Consider the following 21,438-nt stretch of genomic DNA (forward strand, 5'->3'; position numbering starts at 1 on the left):
TAGATTATTTATGTAGTGGAATAGCTGCATGCTATTAGCTCAGAGGGACTGTGGCAGGGAGTGGTTTTTCCTGGTTGTGGCACTAAAAAATGGGTCTTGCATTTGGCTATACATTTAATTAAATAATTAAACTGCTGCAGTTTTGTGGAGTCCTGGCAGTACTGGAGCATCTCCATGTGAGGGACTCTCTGGGAACAGGAGCAGGATCGTGGGTCTGCTTAAATTTCCCTCTGTAAAGTCAAATGTATGTGTCTGTACACTGGATGGGTCCTCAGATCTGTAGACACTGAAGATATTAAAGTGAAATTCCTGAATTTTGGTTTGCAGGGGGAATTTGGGTATGTTTTGATGCAGTTTGTGTTTTCAGTTACGCAGTTTGCTGTGTATTATGTAAGAAATTGTGCTCTCCTTTGGAAATGTGTTTATATAGGGGTTTTTTTAGAGTTTTTTGAATCTCAGTTAATTACATGAATGGTGATAACTGATTTTTTTTTTCAGCATATATTAGTGAGAGTAAATTTTTTGTTTCTTGTGACACTAAATAAAAAGGAAGGCTGTTGAGAAACAACAATATCCTTCTTCAGCTGCCTTCCAGCAAGCGACCAGTTTGCAGTTTGGTGGGGAGCAAAGCAATTTTCCCTCAGAAGCAGCAATATTTAGGATGGAGAGGGAGGAATGGGTGAAGACTTGTGTGAGTACAGCAAATCTGAGTGCACAGGATTAGAGTGTGTGTAATGTGGGAATGGCAGGGGATGTAATCTGGGCCTGGCCTTTCCCAGCAGGTCCCAGCAGCAGCAGTGGGGCTGCAGGCTCAGCCATGACTCTGCTTTTCCCATTCCTCAGCCTTCTCTCAGTCATTTGATTTCGTTTTAAGTAGCCCTGTGATGATTTGAGTCTTGGTGGTTTGGTTTTAAGTAGCCCTGTGAGAAGGAGGGAGTTGGACTCGAAACCAACTCAAAATATTCTGGGATTCCTGTTTGTCTCCAGGCATAAACCCAGAGTCATAACAACCTGAGAGAGACTCAGACAAGGCATGGAGCCTCTCCCTCTTGTGGAGTCCATCAGAATTTAAATTTCAGAAGCTTATTCAATGGAAAAATACACCCTTAGAGAAATTCCTTGCTCTGCTGCTGTTCTCCAGTACAGCTGGGATTCTATGGGCTGTGCTGCCAGCAGGTTTTGAAAACCTGGGGAAGAATTTGCCTATTTGTGAATTAAAACCTGGTATAATTTTATAAGAAAACATGAGGAATTTCACAGCCTATTACTATTTTCCCCTGAAAATCTCTCTGCATGACACACAGGGAGCTTGGGTGTGGATTTGCTGTGGGGATGTGAAACTCTGTCCCCGTGCAGCCCTGGGGGGACATTGCTCAGTGTGTGCTGGCATTTCGTGTCTGAAGGGTTTTCATTTCTTGATGAGGCTGAGCCCCAGCCAGGTGCATCTCCTGCTCCCTGAGCTGTTGTTCAGGGAATTTTGGGAGCCCTCCAGGAAGGTGTTGGTTCATCCAACATTTGTGGGACATCCCAAACTTAATTAACCTTTCCTGTTAACCCATTAATTTCTCTGTGTTTCCTTAGTGCAGTGTTGTAAAGTCTCACTGTGTTTAGTTGTTACCTCTTGGAAGACATTTTACAGAGCAAGACAAATATTTATGATTAAGCATGAAGAGGAAGCACGTAAATTATTTGTATTTCTCATCAGTGCACGTCAGGGTCCTGATTTCTGAAATTGAAATTCTGGACTTCACAGTCAACTTTCCCTGAGATGATTTGTGCTGTGTAAGACTCCTCATTCCATTGCCATGTCCTTTATACACTGAAACAAAAGGAATTTGCTGCTTTTAAAATTGGGGGCAAAGAGTAAATTCACCCTGTTTTTATATTCAGGCCGGCTCAGCTTTAGGGGATTTAAGTGATGTAATTGTATTGTACTGGGCCCCACAACTAGTCCAACTGAAAAAAAATAATCTTCAAAGTGAATATTTTAGTGCTTCATGCAAGGCACATTGCTCAGTGTCTTGGGAAAAAAAGTGAAGCTTTTCTTATATTTGTGAACCGAAGGCCATTGTTGTACAGGTTTTCTAAGCTTCTGTACAAATCTGAACTGCACAAAAAATAGAGACTGCTGGCTCCCACATCCTTAAAAATGAAGTTTTTTTCCTGCTTATAATGAGATGTTGCATTTATTCATGGGATTAGGTCCTTAAAAGAAAGGAAGGTGCATAAAAACCACATTCCTGGAAGTTTACATCATAATATCTCAAAATAAAAATGTCTTCCTGAGGAAGAAGATGCATAAATTTGGAGCCTCACTATGAGCACAAGGCCTGATATCTTGTCCTTTTAAGTTCAGATTTGTTGTGTTTCCATCTGACTGGACCAAAGCTGCTGTCCCAGTGTCTTGTGACACTTGGCAGTGTGGATGGGTTTGAATAAGCTTCGAGTTTTGGGTTTGATTCCAGTGTGGAGTGGAATTATTAGATGTGTTTTGCAGGGAGAGGGATTTGTTATCCAGGGCTCATTTTTGAATTATTGGATCTTTGGGAGGAGAAGGGGACATTTTCCCCTCCCCATGGTCCCTCCAAGGTAACAAATGTGGGCAGAACTCTTTATATTCTTCTTTCTGAGGTAGATTTTGTTCTGGGAGAGGGGAGTGATGTGCTTAATGTAGTTCAGTGTCAAACAGCTGTAAAATTAAAATATCTGTATTCAGCAGCTGCCTGGAATGTGGGATTTGGGGGATAACTGAGCCAAACAGCAGGAGCAGATGGAAAACTGATCCATCAGACAGCTCCTATCACTTTGGGCTCTGGAGGTGTCACTGGTGTGCCCATTCTGAGGAATGGGGAGGAGTTTTGTACTTGGGATTTGGATCCTTTGGGTCCTCTGTGGGAGGAATTTAAACCCTAAATGGTATTTTTGCCATTTGAGTTTAGGTGGGGAAAGAAATGTTGATTTTGGTAGTGATGATTTTTGCTGAATAATTTTTATTGTCTCATAAATGTGTGGGGAATGTGATGGCTTAGATTGACACAGATGTGCTTCCCCTCAAAGGAGTGTGGAATCGATGTGGTTGTGGAAATAAAACATATCTGGAGGGGTGGTGGATGCTCTCTAGCAAATTTGAAGATAATTTGCACAGGTATTCTAAGAATACAAAACCAAAACCCCAAAACAATCATCACCAAAACTGTGGTACAGAATTTTGTTCCATTTTCTCCAGTTTCTGCTGGGGAAAAAAGGCATTTTCCTTTTTCTGTAAGGAGAGGAGCAGTCTCCCTATTCCCAATTATTCCATCAGCTGTGAGTGAGACGCCAAAATAAAATCTTTTTTTTTTTTTTTAAATATACATCATGAAAAGAACCTCTAGAAGTAAACAGCAATGCACTGACTCAGGGCTTGTGGCATTTCTTTGATCTCTTTGCTAATGGAATTACCCTGCTCTCCTGCACTGCAAACAGCCTCTTTGTGAAGATGTAGGATTATGTTCTTTGTCCTATTGTCAAAGTCTGGCCTGCAAACCACAGAAGAGGATGTGAATACTGTAACTTTGGGCTTGGCAGCTTCCTGACCTTTCTGAAAGGCTCTCAGTGCTGCAGCAGCTCCTCCAGGGCTGGCAAGGTGACAGACGAGATGAATTAACTGGGCTTTTCCGTCTCTTACGTGTCAGATTCTTTGTTTTATATGGAAATAATTCCTGTCAAAATGGGAAATTTATCGTGAGGTTACTTCCTCTGCCTGCAAAATGAAAATGTCAGCCCCAGGTCTGTGTGAATGTGTCTTCTGTTAGGAGCCATGGGTGGAGCCAGCTTTGTCCCTGGATGCCACCATCGTGTTCTCCAGTGTCTGAGCACAAAGTCAGGCAGCTCTGCTGACCTGTGGGAGTTGGAACATGTCACAAAAAGTTAATAACAAAACCAGTAACAAGTTAATAAAAGTTGGTAATATTTGAGTACTCACATTTGAAATATTTATAAGTTACCTGAATTTTTCTCTGTGTTGTGTCACTACAGTGAATGTCTCTATCTTTTCATGTGTATCTTTTCATATATGTGAATGTACATAAAATATTACAGAAACATTACTATTGATGTACCATCCAGTGTGAAGAAACCCAGCTGGGTTTCTACAGATATATCAGGTTTAATATGTCAGATAGTGTAGGCTGTTGATATGAAATATCTTTGCACAGAGATTTAACATCTGTCATTACTGTAAAGGCTGAATAGACATCACAGCATTATGGCTTTCTAATAGATTAAGAAGGAACCACGTGTCAGGCATTGCCCTGCTTTGCATTTTGATTTATGACAAGCAGGGAATAATCCTGCACCTTGTCTGAGCAAAGATGGCGCTGGGATAATTTTCTTGGTTTTTTGTTTTGTTTTCTTTTAATCTGGAAAGGCAATCATGCTAAAAAGAGTTTGTTTAAGTATTGGGGTGCGTTAAATCTAATTTCATGAAATCTAATTTGTTAGTATTTATTCATTGTTACTATTATTAAATTGTATTAATTAGATGAGATTAATAAAAGGGGTTCTACAGTGGGTAGAGAGCCATTGAAGGGAAGAGAAGCTTTGAAGGTGGAGGTTTTGTTGTGAGCTGTGGACGCCGTGTTTGGGCGTGTGAAATTCAATCGGAGAAAGCGAAAATAACTCCGGCCTCGCATCGCCTTCTTCAAAGCCCTGCAAAGGGAAGTTGGGCAGAAGCTGGGACAGGAAATTGAAATCTGAATACTATTTTAAACTGATCGGGTTAAAGGCCTCTCTTTTACACCAGCACACTTGTTCTTTTATTTGATACTTGAACTCTGAAAATTTTCTGTGACTTTCTAGGGAGAAGGAGGAGCAGCTGAGGCGGGTGACGGAGGTACAGAGGCTGCAGGCCCAGCAGGCAGGCGCTGCCCTGGAGGAGTTTAAGCGGCAGGTGGAGCTGAACTCAGAGAAAGACTCTGCAGAAATGAAACAGCGGGTGAGGAGGTCACAATGCCAGCCTTTCTGAAACTCTGGCGCAGTGGGATAGCGGATTCTGATCTTATAATGCCAGAAACATGCTCCACTTGAGAGTGCTACATCAAAATCTTTCACAATGTAGTGTCTTTGCGGCGAGTCAGAAAGGGATGGTGGCGGGTGTTTCATCTTTCTGACAAAGCCAGAATTGTCATTGTTATAAAGATATCTGCAGTTATGATACTGATTAGGGATTTTTCAGGAGTGAGAGTATAAAGGGTTAGTTTATGCACCCTATGGAACAACGCTTGTCGTTTCCCACTTAAATGTGGCTCTTCCTACTCTTTTCCCAGCGACTCTGTCTTCCATTAATGAGCTCCTGTAATCAGTTTGAGCCCAAACAGGGGCAGAGCCATGGTGGCTGCTGGCAGTCATGTGCAGAGGATGGGAAAATCCACTTTTCTGTCCCTGAAAATCAGGGAGTTTAGTGGCCTAAATTTCTTATGGAGCAAACAGTAGTTAAACCGTTCTCCTGGGAGTTTATAAAAGCAGCCCAAGGAGTGAAAGAAAGGAGGAGCAAGCAATAGGTGATCAAAAAGAACAGGAGAGAAGGGATATTTCCTAACTCCTCATGTGGTTGAGATTACCAGCTTGTAATTCTGTATTACAAGTTCCAACCTCACCTGCCTTGACCAAACCTCACTGCTGACAGGAGGGTGCTGCAGGCTGGGACTGGAATGGGTGGCTGAGAGTGCTGATTTAGGACTGAGGAAATTCCCTTTTTGTTGTTCTCAAAGTTTTTTGAAAATCTTCACTGCTGCTATTTTTAATACCCATGCAGACAGCGAATAATAAAATTTGGAAATTAAAAAAAAAAAAAAAGCAAGAACAAACTTATAAAAGCAAGATGTGTTCAGCAAACCAGACCCACTAGGGCAATACAACAAATCCCACAATTTTAATCTGACATTTTCTGTACTGTGTGGCCCTCCTGCAATTTCTTCATGATGAGTTAAAATAATATCCTAGTTCTGATCTAAAAGGGATGTTGTCTAATTCTAGAGAAGCTAATAATAGTTTCATTCACTTAAAAAAAACTTTCAGCAAAGAAAACCAATCCAAAAGAATTTGGAAAACATAGTCAACTGTAATTTTAAAATGACAGTAAATTTCCTTCAGAATATTGCTGCATTCTGGGAAATTTTGAAAGTCAGTTTTGCTGTACTCCATGAATCAGCCAGAGATTTGCTCTTTCCCTGCTTGGGTGCTAAAATCTAGAAATACTAAATGATATTGTGCAGTTGAGTGGCTCTGTTCTACAGGAACCAAGGAAATCCAAGGAAATCCATCACAGGAACACTGCGGAAGCTCTCTCTTCATGGCTTTGGCCTTTCTCATTCCTCTGCATCCACAAACAGTTAGATAAATCCCCTGAACATTGGAACATACTGGAAATTTCTGTGTTTTGTGCTGAGGTGGAGTGTATTACTTACAAAACAACTGCAGTAGCCATAGCAACACTGTCCTTTTATCTGCATTAGGAATACTGGGCTTTAAACCCATTTTTGGTGTGAGATAAAGTTAATTATGGAGATGAGTATGATGGGGTCATTTTCAGTTGTTGCAATCAATATTTGATTCTTTAGTTTGGCTCTGTGATAATATCATTTATTTTGCCATCTGCTTCCTATTTTGTCAGGCTTGTGATTATTAAGAGTCACCTGATGTCCACTGGTGGGTGGGTGGCACGTGTTTAACTGCAAGATCTGCATTTTTTCCAGTGCTAATTAAAATAAAACATAGGCTATGTCATGGTACTGGAGATCTGGGGCTTCCTGGGTTTGGCAAACAATGATCAAGATTCTTTGCTGGAAATAGATGAACGTGACCTAACTAATCAATCTGCAGAAGCCAGTAGATTTAAAGCATCTTTGCATGTGTTTTTACTATTTCATTTTTTAGAACATTTTCATTCTCTCAAAAAAAAAAAACCAAAACCAACTCCTTTAGTGCAGTAACAAGATCTGTTATTTTTCTGGGTTTTATTAACCTGAGTAAAATATGGCCATGGATATGCAATTTGAGTAAGTTTGGAGCCAGAAGAAAATGATTCATAAAACATTGATTGCAGTCCCTTTTCTTAATGGCAGATGATGGCAGGGAGGTTCAGGAGCTGCTTCCTCACTGCTTTTTCCACTTTCTATGTGCCCAACAGCTCCTGCTCCAGTCCCTTCCTTTCCTGCTGGAGTACTCTGCAATAAAATGCTGTTCCCACTCCGGGTGCTGCCTTTTCTCCTCCTTCCTGGCTGGGGAGGGATGTCCAGGCCAATTGGCACAGACATCTGTTGAACACTGAGCACTCCCTCAGGCCAAGCAGGATTTTGGCTCGTGGTTCAGAAATTCATGGGTTTCTCCTTTTTGTGGAGCAGATGGGTTTGTGGTCCTTCAAACCCCTCCACTTTTCCCTTTTTAGGGACACGGTTTATTCACTGCTTATGTTGGGATCTAGATCTGAAAGTCATTGATGAGTGTGCACTGCAGCAGAGTTGCATATATATATTTATATATGTATTCCCTTGGAAACATGCCTGATGTACAGCTAACAGTTGTGCTTTTGATACAAAAGCCTTTGTTAATTGAGTTGTGAAATTGCTTCCTTGATGCTGCGTGCTGGAATCTGTGGGACTCATTATTCATAGGCGATGACTATCTTCAGAGGACTTCACTTGCAGCCAAATAATTCTCTTTTAAGTTATTTAAAGTTATTTTCTGATTTAATGTAAACTTGCTTTAATTGTGCAGTTTATGCTCTGACTCGCACATGATTTCCCTTGAATTTCCACAGGCTGTGTATTTTTAAGTGAAATATATTTGAGTCTTAAATGTGTCTAGAGAAAATATTCACTTAATTTCGATGGGATATTCAGCACTGTTGAGTGAAAAACTGAGCCAATCCTTTGTAATTAGGGAGTGGCATAACAGTGATCACTGTGTCCTTGAGTAACTAATAATCCTGTAGAGGCTGAATATTCATTTCCACCACATACAAATGGTGTTTTTATCATTCCCAACAAGTGATATTCTCCTCTTTGATGGTTTACAAACAACTGTAGAAATGTCAGAACATTTCAAGCTCTGCCTTTCTTTTAAAAAAAAAAATTAAATATTCCCTTTCTTTTCCCATGTAGATGGCAGAGGTTGAAGCAGATCTAAGCAGATCAAAATTGCTCCGGGAAAAGCAAGCCAGAGAATTCTCCTGGCAGTTGGATGAGATCAAGAAAGGATATGAACAACAGGTCAGTTGCTTTGCTCCTCCAGGTGGAGGGGAGAAAACACCCTTCCTGCAGCTGTAGGTCACTGTGTGTAGCTGTCCTTCCTACAAAAACACCATTTATAGATAGATATGCAGAGTTTTGTGATGGGGTTGGAGGGGGATGTAGTATTTTCTACACAGAAAATACTTTTGGTTTCCCCTTCACAACCCTTTGTACCTCTGACTCTTTCAAATTGTTTCCCAGGCTTACAGGTGGCAACACCTATTTTCATAATCACCAGGTTCAATTATTTAACACATTATCTGTTTCTCTTCTTGTCAAGAAACAGCAGTTTATTCTTTTTATCATTTTTGACACGGGGAGTGTTCGTATGAATGCTTGTTTTGGCCCACTGAACGTGATTTTCTTCTTTGTAGTGTAATTTCAGGGTTGGGAAATACTCAGGAAACATTTGGGTGGAGACAAGAAGGTTTTGTTCAGTACTGCTGTGAAATGTAAAGGGGGGGAAGCAGAAGGAGAGAAATTATTGCATGGTACAGATTTGGGAGCTGAGGAACTGCACCAGACACGGTGTGAGCTGGTTCTTGGTCATGAAATTAAAGTGGCCTTTGTTGGTAACACCTGCTGAAGGACTGAAAGGGGGTTTTTAGTATACTTTGTAGGAATGAGGTGGTTAATCCATGAAAGTTCTCTCTTATCACTGTTCTTGTGTGGATGTAAGCTTGCATTTCCAGCAGGGAAGTGTGGTTTCATTTCTGTTTATCTTCTGTGCCGTGAGAGGATGAAACGCTGCGGTTGGCTGTGGAGCCAGGCCTGCTCTGGCCCATCTGGAAGGGGCTTTTTCAGGGAATTTAGGAACAAGATCACTTTGGTAGGTGTTGAGAGACCCCTGCTCTGGGCTGGGGAGGAACAATGGTGTGTTTTGTGTGTGGCTCTTGGAACAGAAGGGATTTTGTTGGGTCAGATCAAAGCAACGTCACCACTTGTGCTGCCACCTGACAGAGGTGACACGTTGGCCTCTGGCAGGGTGAGGGACATCTCCCAGGTGTTCAGCTTAACTGGGAGATGTTGTTTATGATGATTCCTGCATTAAGTGATTCAGAAATAGAGATACTGGGGATTTGTGCAGGAAAGGTGAGGAAGTTTGGTGTGTCAGGGACTCGCTGAAAGGAGAGTGATGGGAGTGTCAGGGTCAGTTGGATATCTGCCTTAAAGGAATTTTTTATTTAGTCATATTTTCACATCAGTTTAGGGATATGGTTGGCTCACATTTATTCTTTGCAGTTCTCATAATTTGTAGTTCATCTTTAAAATCCCAAGTAAGCATTTATTCAAAGATTTTGTTGCCATTTTCCAATCCCAGATTTTAATCTGTAGAGATAAATGCTAACCTGCAGTGTATCAGGAGTTACAACATTCCTGTTCCAACCTACAAATGGTAAATTTTTAGTTAATATCCCTTGTAACATTCACCAAGCCATAGATAAAATTTTCTGCCAATATTCAGCTGACTCTGCACACTAAAGGCAAATGACAATGTCTCATATTGTCATGGTTTGGTTTTATGTGTCTTCCTATATTTGACTGTGTCAAAAAAACCCACAAAGCAAGAAATTAATATGAGAGTTAAAATTTTTTTTGGTTAATCTGTTCTGTAGCAATGTCGGTGTTGTGGTAAACATCAGTGAAAGCTTTTTTCACTGAGATGTTTACTGCTTCCCATTTATTTTATTCAGGATAGCTGCTCTTACTGTAAGAAAGAAGAGACATTATGAGGCATCACTGGAACCCGAGGGTTTCAGCCCTAAACAGCTAAACAATGAGAGCCTAAGAAGAATTTTCAGTGGAATCCTGTTTATGCCCTTTTTAAAAATTTATTTCTCTTCGTCCTTCATCTGGAATGTTCTTTGAAAGTTGGTGAGCATGAAGAATACGTGGCCCTTCCTGCCGATTGCAGGGGGTTATCAGTGAGAATGAGGTTCTTTTGGGAGGCACAAAGCCCCTGCAGCCCCACCACGGAGCAGGATGAGCTCAGTTCTTCCACTCTTAAAATTTCCTTTCAGTCCTTCCAACTTCTGTTTCTCTGCACTGCTCTCTATTTATGCTTCAGAACTTCTAAACCATTTTTTAAAGCAGACTTTTCCTTGCCTTGTTTTACTGCATATTTCTTTGGTTGTTACTTGGCAAGGAGCACTCTGATTTAAAGTGTTTAAATAGAGCAGTGAATTCAAAGTGGGGATACGTTTTGACAGGGCTCCAGCAGACTTCCAGTTGGAAATAGACACCCAACCAAAAACCTGGATATTTTAGCTACCTGAGAAATGTAGTGATTGCTTCGAGATGTTCTGCCTCAAGTGTCTGAATCTAATTGAAAAAATGAAGTTTAGACATCAAAAGGGAAGGGAAGTTGCCCCACAGATTTATTTTTGTTGGCTTTTATGGTGAGTGGCAAGGGTAGCACTGATGGCAACCTGGACAATTCAGTTGCCCATAATTTTAATCAGATTGGTAATAAAGAACCAGATTAACTGATGAGTTATCCAGTTCTCCAATCTGAGAGACATTTTGGGAGTGTAGGCACTTGGAGCAGTGGTTTCACTTCTCTGCTTTATCTGAATGGTTGACACCACAGGACGCTGCTAGAATCCTGATTTCAAAACAAATATTGGTGTGAACATGGACTGTTCATTGTGGGGCTGAAAGATTGCTCTGCCTGCAGATTAGACATACATTGATATTTATCTGATATTTATTACAACAAATACCCCAATACATTGATATTTATTTATCATTGTCTTTTGCTTCAAAAATAATTTGGAAAAAACCACAGCAGTTAATATTTTGTTAACTTTTCAAGTGCACTCCAATCCACTAATAAAGCAAAAAGGAACTTTTGGATCTTGCAGTATTTGGTTTCAGCTGTCACATGTCCCTCCTGGTCCCAGCTCCATCTGATTCGGTGCCACTTGCTTTTGAAGTATCCACTGAGAACACTCTCAGAGAGAGAAACTGGTGGCTGGTTTTTTTTTTTTTTTTTCTTCTTTAAATATACTTTAGCTCAACTTTGTTCTACTTGCAGCTGTTAGATTTGAAAGTATATTTTGAAGAAAAAAAAAAAATAACTCCAGCAGCACCAGAGTTCCTATCTGCTGGGAGCAGCTGCTTGCGGCACTTCAAAGCCAGTGGACAGCACAGTGAAGGCCTCAGCCTTTCCTGCCTTTGAAATGGTTGCAGTATCTGTAGTTGGGCTTTATGGCACTGTCAGCACAGGAAGAAAGGTTGTTTGGTTTTTTGCACCCCCTCCCTTTTTTCTTTTTTTTTTTCATTTTTCCCCCCTACTTTCTAATTACATCCTCAATCCAGCTCAAAATACCTGGGAAGTGTTTCTGACGAGTTCATCTTCTGTGAGCCCAAATGTTTGAAAGATCATGTGCCCGGGCTTTTCAGTAATGGATTTTAGTGAAATTTGACAGAAAAGTTAAGGAATTTGCTGGGTTTTTTTCCCATATCCTTGTCAGTTGAGCACTGTCTGAGAGCACATCTCTCGTGGGGAGTGGTGGTTCCATGGCAGAGATGGGACAGGGCTTCATGCAGGGACGTTCCCCAGCACGCTCAAGTACATGCACACCTTTGTTTCAAGCAGATTTTCATAAATTGTTGAGAATGGAACACTTCCAGTGAACTCAATGTGATTCTAATGCTTAAATGACATTAGCTTGTCCTTTAAAAAATCCCCAAACTATTAATAATAACTGTGATCACTGTTACACCCATTGTTTGCTGTGAAAAGTTGCTGAAGTGACTGAGTGAATGTGAAATAAATGAGATGCAAGATTAGTAAGAGAGCCAAAGCCTAGGAAATTTTATTTTCCATCAGTAGCAAACCATTTGAGTTATTGTGATAGCAGGATGAGGTTACCTGATGAACTGTGGCCATACTCTCTGAGATTAAATGCCAGCCTAAATATATAAATAATCCTTTTGATTTGGTTCATCTTTAACTGTGTTTATTCCCTTTGAAAGTAATTATTCATGCTTCCATAGGAAAGTGGAAAGTTGTTACATGATAGCTGAAGAATCACCCTGTATCTCAGGAAATCCTTTCTTGTGACATTTATTGTTGGGTTTTGACTTCTGTAAAAGTTATGAAGAAATTAGAGTTGTCATCTTGTCCTGTGTATCCAAATAGGGAAGAAAGAGACACCCTCAGAAATATGTTCCTGGCTATTTAATGAAATCACTTTGAAATCATGCTAAAGACAAGCCAATAGACAATGCCTTTAAGTTGGCAGCAAGACAAAGGTGTGGTTAAGTTTAAATATGCCTTTTATAATAAAAGAAGTGAAGTAAAGAAGTGCAAAATAGCTGGTTAAAAGTGAAAAAAAGCAGGTTTGTAATGTTACCTGCCAGCAGCAAGGACAACATCTGAGGTGCTGCTGGGGACACTGTTCTTGTTTTAGCAGTGTGCTGGAGCAGAGAAAAGTGTTATTGAGAGGAGAGGAAGAATATTCTGTAGATCTTTTTGTCTTTTATAACTTTCTAGTGAGGTTAATTTAAAGAAAAGAGTGAGGTTCTCTCAGGCAAAACATTCACTTAGTAATTAACACTAATGGAGATAACAAGCTCCACCTCCAGCTTGCTTTGTCCCCATACCCTTGCTCTGTTAGGAGTTCCTGCACCTCCATTCTGGCTTCCCTTCTGGCCTCATTCTTAATTTTCTGGTTTTTTAGCTTCTTTTTTACCAATCTGTTACCCACCCAAGTGAAGGAAACACTTGCAAAGCCCAGTTTGAAACCTGCTGTTCCTTGGACAGACCAATGTCCCAAGCATTTTTTAGCTGTTCATTTAACCTGGCCATTTATTTTCAGAGATCCACAATCCATTTTTAGTATGCTGGTTTAGTTGTGAGGAGAGAGTCTTTGTGAAAAGCTTTGTTCCTCTCCTCTTTGTCTGTACTCGAAGATAATTGAAATACAGTCTGTTCTTGCAAGGAGGCCAAATGAGCACGTTAGTAGAAGCTCTAAATTTTTCATGTCATCGGCAACAAGCTGCATAAATTTCATTTAATAAATTAATCTAGGATGCATAAACGTTTCCTTTGAACCATCCTAAGACACAGATGAATACCATTTGTGCAGAATATCTGAGGAATAGTTTCTTCAATCAACATCAACTTTTTGCTTTATAGCTAAAACTCACAAATGGGAAAAGGAGACGAGTTTAACCTCCAAGTGAAGAGTGGGTGGAAATCTTCTCATGGTGCCATTGCTGTTTACAGAATTGTTAACCAGACAGATGGGTATTTGCACGGTCTCCTTCAGGCATCTGAGTCGTGTGTGATGCAGAGTTGAAAGCCTGAGCTCCCTGTGTAGTCAAAGAATCCACTTTGAGGGGAGGAGGGAGAGGGAGGCGATTCCAGAAACACAAACGGGTGCCTGCGGTAAACAGCCAGGCTGGGCAGGCAGCTCTGTGTTCAAAGGAGGTCCTTGGATAAACTGAATCCCTAAACAAAGACTGCACACAGCAAATTCTGCTGCAGACAGGCGTTTGCAGTGGCTCAAGGTCTGTTAGCTGGAAAGGAATATTTCTCTTTGCGATGGGTTTGGTGGTGTGGGTGGGCTGGGGAGGGAAGGGAAGGGGAGGAACCTCCTGATGTTCATCGTGGCACCAAGTTGGATTTAATCATGGCATGCAACTCCATTTCCAGTATAATGTTACAAGAAGGCTGGAGAGGGATTTTTCACAAGGGCATGCAGTGATGGGACAAGGAGGAATGGCCCTGAGCTGATGGAAGGCAGGTTTAGATTAGATATTAAGAAGAAATTCTACATATAAGGGTGGTAAAGCCCTGGCATAGGTTGCTCACGCAGGTTGTGGACTCCTCATCCCTGGAAGTGCCAAGGCCAGGGCTTGGAGCAAGCTGGAACAATGAACAGTGTCCCTGCCCATGGCAGGGGCTTGGAATCAGAAGAGCTCTAAAGGTCCCTTCCAACCCAAACAATTCTGTGATTTACAACCAAATTCACTCATGCCAGAAGCTTGGGAAGATGGAATGATTGAGGTGGAGTTTGTGCTGCTCATACTTTAAAAATATTAAAATTCTAAAAAGCCTTTATGAGTAAAAATGTATAGATCAGGAATATAATTTTATATAGTGAGAGTGAGACCATTCAGGTGCATTATTTTAGGGGAGGATAAATCAAACTGCAGTTTGGCTAAAGATCGGCTTGTTTCTTTTAAAAAGTTTCTTGCAATTTTTAGTTTGCAGTTGAAAAAGAATTATTAGTGGTTGGTGAAAAGGTGTAAGTATTACAGAAAACACAGTCATGCCAGTTAAATTATTGCAGCCTGCAATGAAATAGAAAGTCATGTACAGTACCCCACGTGTGGTAATGTATTTTTCACTATCCCATTTGCCCTTGGCTCATTGCACCCCTTATATCTTGGGAGACTTTATGTTTCAACTTACAGAAAAATCTCCCCCAAAAAAGTGTAAATTAAAATCCATTTAATTTACCTGCTGTAAAGGAGCTCTGTTCTGGTTTTCTCCCTTAACTTGCAGTGAAGATGCTCCTTTTCTGCCCAAAGTTATGCTGAAGCAGACCCCAACATGATTAGCACTCACTCCTCCAGGCTGCTAGATCAGATTGCTTTCAGCAGCAGCATTTGCAGGGATGGGTAATCCCCATATCCTCATGGAACATGCAGGTTCATTGATAGGCTTAGGAGACACAAAATGCTCCATTTTGCTGGAGTTGTTCTTTGGGGACAGATCATGTCCTGTGCCCTGCCTGGGCAGAGGCTGGGGCAGGGTAATCATGTAAAAACCTGATTTTCAAGCACTTAAATGATTTTAGGATGGAAATGCAGAAAGCAGAAGTGCTGTAGGTGTGCTGCAGAGTGAGTTTAGCTCAGTGACACGTGCAATGCATTGGTGGCTTCTCCAGCCCTCAGTTCAGTCATGCCAAAACAGTGCTTATAAAATCATCTTGCCTTGCAAAACCATATTTTATATAGGTGTTACTTAAAATATTTCTGGAATTGCGGACATAAATTTACATGAATTTTCATACTTTGGTGTCAAATATTTATTGTAGCAGTTACATTTTTCAAAGAGGTAGTGAGCTAACTAATTTCCTTTCCCTCCTTTGGGGACTCTAAAAAGAATTTCAAAGGCGTGCTTGTTCTTGAGAACAAGTTGAAATTGTTCTAAAATTGAAAAGCCTAAAGTTAGCATGTGATGTAAAAGCTGGGTAGTAGAAGGCCTTGTCTAAATTAGAGACTTTCAAAAGGTATTTGCTGGTGTTGATTAAATTACAAATCTTTGGCTTCTGAAAACATCTCCTGCCATCCGTGGGCTGTTTATTGTCGATCTTTGTTCTTCAGGCGTGCTAGCAGCAGCAGGATTTCACCTTGGCTCTGCATTAGACTGTCTCTTGTTTTAGCAAATTGTCCTAAAGCACCTCCCCTTGTGAGTGCAGTTCCATCTGCCTGTGTTCGCCAGCTGAGTTGTCACTGGCCTGGGCACAAACCACGCTGCCAGATTTGTTTGGCATCTTTTTGTGTGAGTGAACAACAAGAGACTGTCACTATTCTTGCATTAATCTTTTTTAGCTCTTTGTTAAGAATTTTGTTTTCTTCTTAACATCCTTTTCTCTGCAAGAATAAGGAAGTTTAAATTTTGGTTAAAAGCTAAATTTAGAAGAAGTAGTGTCATTAAAAGCTAAATTTAAAATAAATAGTGTAGTTCTGATGACAGTTTAGTAAATCACCTGTTGGCTGTTGCTTGAATAGTGTTCTATCACATTGTGTGGAAACAAAAAATGAAGAATTCAGCTAAGAAGAGATCATAATTTTAAAATATTTGTGTTATAACAGCAGTGGTAAGATAGGCTCTCTCATGTCAGACAGACATTCCTGCTTGATTTTGTGTCCAGGCCATGGCTGGAGACACAAACAGATGCACAGGGAAGGGAATGAGAGATTTTCATCTCTGAGAGAACAAGATGAGGAAACATCCAAGGCACAATGAATGCCCTGTGATTATGGTAATAGGGCACACACGATTATTTAATGAATGTTTCCTTTCAGCCTCGCCCCTAATGCCCATTGTGAGCGTCGTGTTGCTTGTCTGGCTGAAATGTATAGCACCTAGCAGTGCCTGTCCCTGGACACTGAAGTGCTGGAGTGGAGCAGACACTTGAATGTGATCTGATGAAGTGCTCAGCATCAAGGGGTGGATGCAGCAAGATCTCCACATGACAGAATTTTTGAAGGAGGTGGTTTTGTTATATCATTCATAAAGGCTCTCTCCACCTCAAAGAGGAGACAGAATCTGTCTGGTTTCTGAAGAATTAATACAATTTTCATGCAGTTTGCTGTGATGAAGTCCTGTTGTTGCTGAAAAGCAGCATGGATTTTCTCTTTCTGTTTTTTGGTATATGTTAATTTTTTTCCTTTAAAAAAACAACCCAATAAAAATACAAGAATGAGAGAGGGGGGAGTGGAAGGGAAGCCATAGTGCTTGGCAGCAGTTCTGAGGGGAGCAGGAGCTTCAGGGAGTGCTCACCAGGGCAGGGAATGGCTGCTCAGTCACTTTGTGCTCTTTATTTTGTTGGTTGGGAATGTGGAATACCTGCTAATATTCATTAGGGAAGATGGGTGTGGAGGCCTCTGAGGGATGAGAATGCTCTGGTCCTCATCCTTTCTCTCCTCTCCTGTTTCTCCACCTCTGCTCCCTGCCAGAAACATCTTAAAGTACCAAACCAAAACCATTATGGGGAATACATAGCTTTAAATTAGGAGGGTTTTAAAACTTGTCTTTAACAAATTTTTCTCTTGTAAAACACCTCAAGAGAAAGGTACCACCCTTTCTCTTCCCATGGATGAGCTGAGGGAACACCCCTCCTACTGAAGGACCTTTAGCTCATTCCACCTATTCAATTAAAATCTTTGTGTCTATAAATGCTGGAAGTGAAGAGATGACTAAACAAAACAATTTACTTTGGTTGGTGTGGTAAAGGTGTAGAGTTGGAGAAGCAGGATGTGTTCCCTGCTCCCTCTGGGTCACATTCCCTGCCTGCTGCCCTGTCTTCTGGTAAAAAAGTGACATCTCCAATAACTGAAGCTTTCCACAGCAAACTGCCTTAATCCAGACCTACATGGAACAACCAGCTGAAAACCCAATAATTAAGACAGCAAAATGTTTGAAGGGAAAGGCCTCTCCTGTTGACACGATTACTTTTTAATCAGGTCTTATTTATGAAGGAACACTAAACATTTTTTCTTCTAAATCAGGCAAAGGGTCTACAGTTATTTTAGGGAGCAACAGCTTTTTCTCTTAGGCACAGGATGAGCATCCAAGAGAAGCCAGGTTTGTACAGAAACCTTGGGCAAAAACCTGGCGTAAAGAACTTGGTGTGAGGATGCCAGGCCCAGCCTGGAAAGTGTGAGGGGTTAACCCCTGCAGGGACTTGAGGCACCTCCTAATGAGCTCTTTAGTGTTATTAAATAATGTAGATACGTTAAACCGTGCAGTGTTGCATCTGCTCTTCTCCTCGCTCCGTTTGTGGAAGGATGCTCCCAACCACAGCATGGATGGCACGTTTCCCTTTTAAGCTTGCAACATGCTGATCTGCACTTTGAGAAAATGCCCTTTTTTTAAAAATTTATTTTAACTTAGCTTCAAATTTTCCTCGCGGAAGCTGAACAACCAGCTGATATGATTCCAGAATTGAATGCTACAGCTTTAAGATAAGGTGCCGGGCGCTCTCGGCGCTCACACAGCGGCTCCTCCCGTCCGCTCTTTTTTTCCTTTCTCATGCTGAAAATACCCCACCATGTTCACGATAAGAGATTTGTCTTTCTTTTCTTTTTTTTTTTTGTTATTTTTTCTTCCTTCCCCCCCTTCCTCCTTCTCCGAAATCCACCAAAACTGAAGAAAAATCCAAGTGACTGTTCTTAGCAGCTGTGTGGCCCGGAGTTCAGTGGGGAAGCGGCTTCCTGCCGTCCCTATTCATCACCTGCTTCAAAGGCGGCCTGGCCGCTCCAGTGTGCAGGCCAGGTAGGGTGCCTTTGTGCGCAGGCGGGAGGATTAATATCAAAGCTGCAGCAACCAGGCCCTTGGTCTCAGGCTGCCATTCAGGCAAGCGGGGAGAGGCTAAGAGTGGCCAAGGTCACAGCATCCAGTGTGGTGCGGACTGGGAACGGCTCCTGAGAATAGAGGGCTTCTTATGAAATCATGGTGCAAGCTTGCGGCACAGCAGGTGCCCTTCTGGAACACATACATCTGTTTATGTTGGGATAGCGTAGCTGACAACGGGATAATAGAGCTTTGTTTTTTTTATAATTTTCTTGCTCTTTTTTTTTTTATTTAAGGGGAAAAAAAAAAAAAAAGACAACTCTATGCGCCAGCGTTGAGGAATATCGCAGGAAGAGCGTTCGCTTTGGAAATCATAAAGAATTCTTGCAAAGCTTTAATTGCTGGGGTGGGGGGTTGTGTGTGTGTATACTTAAGCGAAGGGGCGAGCAGGCTGCCTATTAACCATTTAGGATCCTCAGTCCTGCTGAGTGAGGAGCAGCAGCGGGATACGGGGGCACCCGCCACACAATGCGACAATGCCTCCCCTTTTTTTTTTTTTTTTTTTTAATATTATTTTTTCGTACGCTTCCGACATTTGTACCAACAAATTGGGTAAGGATGCGCTGGATTTGCTCGGTTGTCTCCATTGTTGGGATTGTCTGGAGGAATTCTGTCACGCTAACGGTGGCTTTTTAAGAGGTGAGGTAATAGTGACGTAAAAATAAAATTGCCAACTTGATGAAATTAAGGGGGAAATTAAGCTGTAGACGAGTTGTCATGACGACAAGGATGTTCTATTGATGAACTGTACTCCTCCCTGTCCAATCAGATAGTGGAGCTGAAGCTGGAGCATGAACAGGAGAAGACGCACCTATTCCAGCAGCACAACACAGCGCACGAATGCCTGGTCCGAGACCATCAACGGGAGATGGAGAAACTGGAGAAGCAGCTTCGCGCTGCCATGGCAGAGCACGAGAGCCAAACTCAGGACTGCAGGAAGCGAGACGGCCAGGTAACGATCAATAGCGCTTGAAAGGCGCCCGCTTATTAGAAATTGCTGATAATGAGTGTTTCCTGTTTGCCAGCATTGTTGGTGGTGCTCGCTGGGGGAGCATTTGCGAAACTGGCACATAAACGTGATTTCGATTTTCTTTTTTTTCCTTTTTTTCTTTTTCCGCTTTCCCCCCTCCCTTCCTACTGCTGAATAGGGCTTTAACTGCAAAAACCACAGGTAGCCAGATTAAAAATCCCATGGTGCGCTATAACTCGGCCTATTTATAATCTTGTCTCATTTTCTTTCATGATGGATTTGTTTAAGAAAAAAAAGGTATCTGTTCTTTTTCCCCCCAGCCCTCACACTCACCCCTCCTTTTCTTCTTCCTGGGCAAATCCATGTGAATTATATCTGCTTCGTTCGTGTGCTTTTTTTTGTTTTAAATCTCTGCAGGTAACTCACAAATGGCTTTATTTCCTTTTGTTCATGTCTTTTTTGTTTCAGTTTTTGTATTCTAGATTTGCATTGTGCGTTTGGTTCCGTGTGTCGGATGTTTGATAAGATGATGTGGGTTTGGGGTCGCTTACCATCACGTTTATTTTCCTACACACACGTACCCCTCCCATCCTCCATCTCTGTGGTCACTGTTGGAAGCCATTTGGCAGAATAACCCCCAGCTGAGGTAGCATTTGACTCTTCAAACTTCTGGATGAAATGCACACTGTCAGCATGGAAAATGATCTTTATGAGTTTTCACTTCAAAAACCATCTTACTGCCTTTTTTTCAATGTATTTTGTAAGGGCGGCGGGGTATATTTTCCTAAGAGCCTTTATTAAAAAGGCCTGCAATGGCAATATTCTAAAAACTAAGGTGATTTTCTAGTTTAAAGAGTTTACAGAAAATAATCTTTCCTGATCAGCGTTAGAATTGCTTATCACGCACGGATTATTTTATACCCAAACTGGACATTTTGGTAAAGCATCTTTAGTGACACGTTTTCCGCGCACCACCACCTTCCCTAGGAGATGTTAGGCTCAGACTAAGAGGCATTTTCACTCTACTTTCCTGTAGACTGGTAGGCTGTGGCTTTTACTAACACCTCCAATGAAGCTAAATGAAACTGAATTGAAAATTGACTTTTGAAATCAGTTGATTTTTTTTACTTTTGACGGCTCAGACTATCGAAATCTGGCTTAAGGAAGTCCATTAGGAAGCAAACGGCTTCTTGGGGGAGGTTGAGAGGTATATTGCAAAGCCAGGACTTATTTCTCCATTTCCACCATTGTGGTTTCCAATGAAAACGGGATATACTTTGTGAGAACACTTGGGCAGGGGATACTCAGGTGGCCTCTGAAAAAAAAAATTAAACCTTGCCTTTTATTTTCCGCTGCATTGTAAGAGCGAACAAAGCCTTAAATGGTTCAAGGGATTGGTTTTTATCTTTGCATTTTTTCTTTTTGGCCCAAGATAGATTCATCTCAGCTCTGGATCTGTATGCGAGTGTCTTTTCAGAACTGTAGCCTCCTCTCACCTGCATTTCTGCCGTTGTTATATTCTTTGCGGACAAAGGCAGAGCTGTAATTCCTACGTTAAAGGAAGGCAGTTTTGGAATGAACAAAAATATAGAATTATTCTGTCTACACACCACTGCCCACCCCAGTTCCTCTGTTGCTCTGTAACACTGGATACAAAAGGAAAGGGACTCTCTTCAGCAAATCCTGAGAATTGGGAGGCGTCTCTAAGTCCAGCTCTGGTTTGTGCTCTTGGGGGTCCTTTCTGGCAGAGGTTGGAGCCCAAAGTTTGGTTGTGCTTTCTGTTTGCAGGGGGATCAACGATGCTGCTGCAGGTGCTCTGTGGAAAGCTGGGAATTTTCACAGCTATTGGGGGAATCTGAACAGTCTGAAAAGCAGAGTTTGGCCTTTTTACAGAGCTTTTCTTTGTAGTTTGAATATCCCTGTACAGTCATTTGAACATTGCTGCCATGAGAATGACATGTAAATCAGGGAAGAAAAGGCAGTTGCTTTGACAAGAAGAGCTGTTGTTTGTTTAAATTCTAGTGAGACTCTCCCAGCTTTCAAGGACGCAGATTTTTCCATTTGGGAAAATAAATTGCTCTTCGTTCCTTCCTCTGGTC

At 41.4% G+C, this 21,438-nt stretch overlaps 1 protein-coding gene across 4 annotated transcripts in view; it reads left to right on the forward strand.

Annotated features, from left to right (window-relative positions):
* The window catches only part of CEP112 (centrosomal protein 112), a 195,998-nt gene that overhangs the window by 54,381 nt on the left and 120,179 nt on the right, over nt 1-21,438 (forward strand). For all 4 annotated transcript variants that reach the window (XM_064728178.1, XM_064728177.1, XM_064728179.1 and 1 more), the window contains exons 18-20: nt 4,840-4,975; nt 8,142-8,249; nt 19,139-19,321. In XM_064728178.1, the coding sequence (XP_064584248.1) occupies nt 4,840-4,975; nt 8,142-8,249; nt 19,139-19,321 (427 nt within the window). The remainder of the gene's footprint in view (nt 1-4,839; nt 4,976-8,141; nt 8,250-19,138; nt 19,322-21,438) is intronic.

The sequence above is a fragment of the Zonotrichia leucophrys genome, chromosome 18 (assembly GCF_028769735.1).
Source record: "Zonotrichia leucophrys gambelii isolate GWCS_2022_RI chromosome 18, RI_Zleu_2.0, whole genome shotgun sequence".
In the NCBI taxonomy this organism is placed as follows: domain Eukaryota; kingdom Metazoa; phylum Chordata; class Aves; order Passeriformes; family Passerellidae; genus Zonotrichia; species Zonotrichia leucophrys.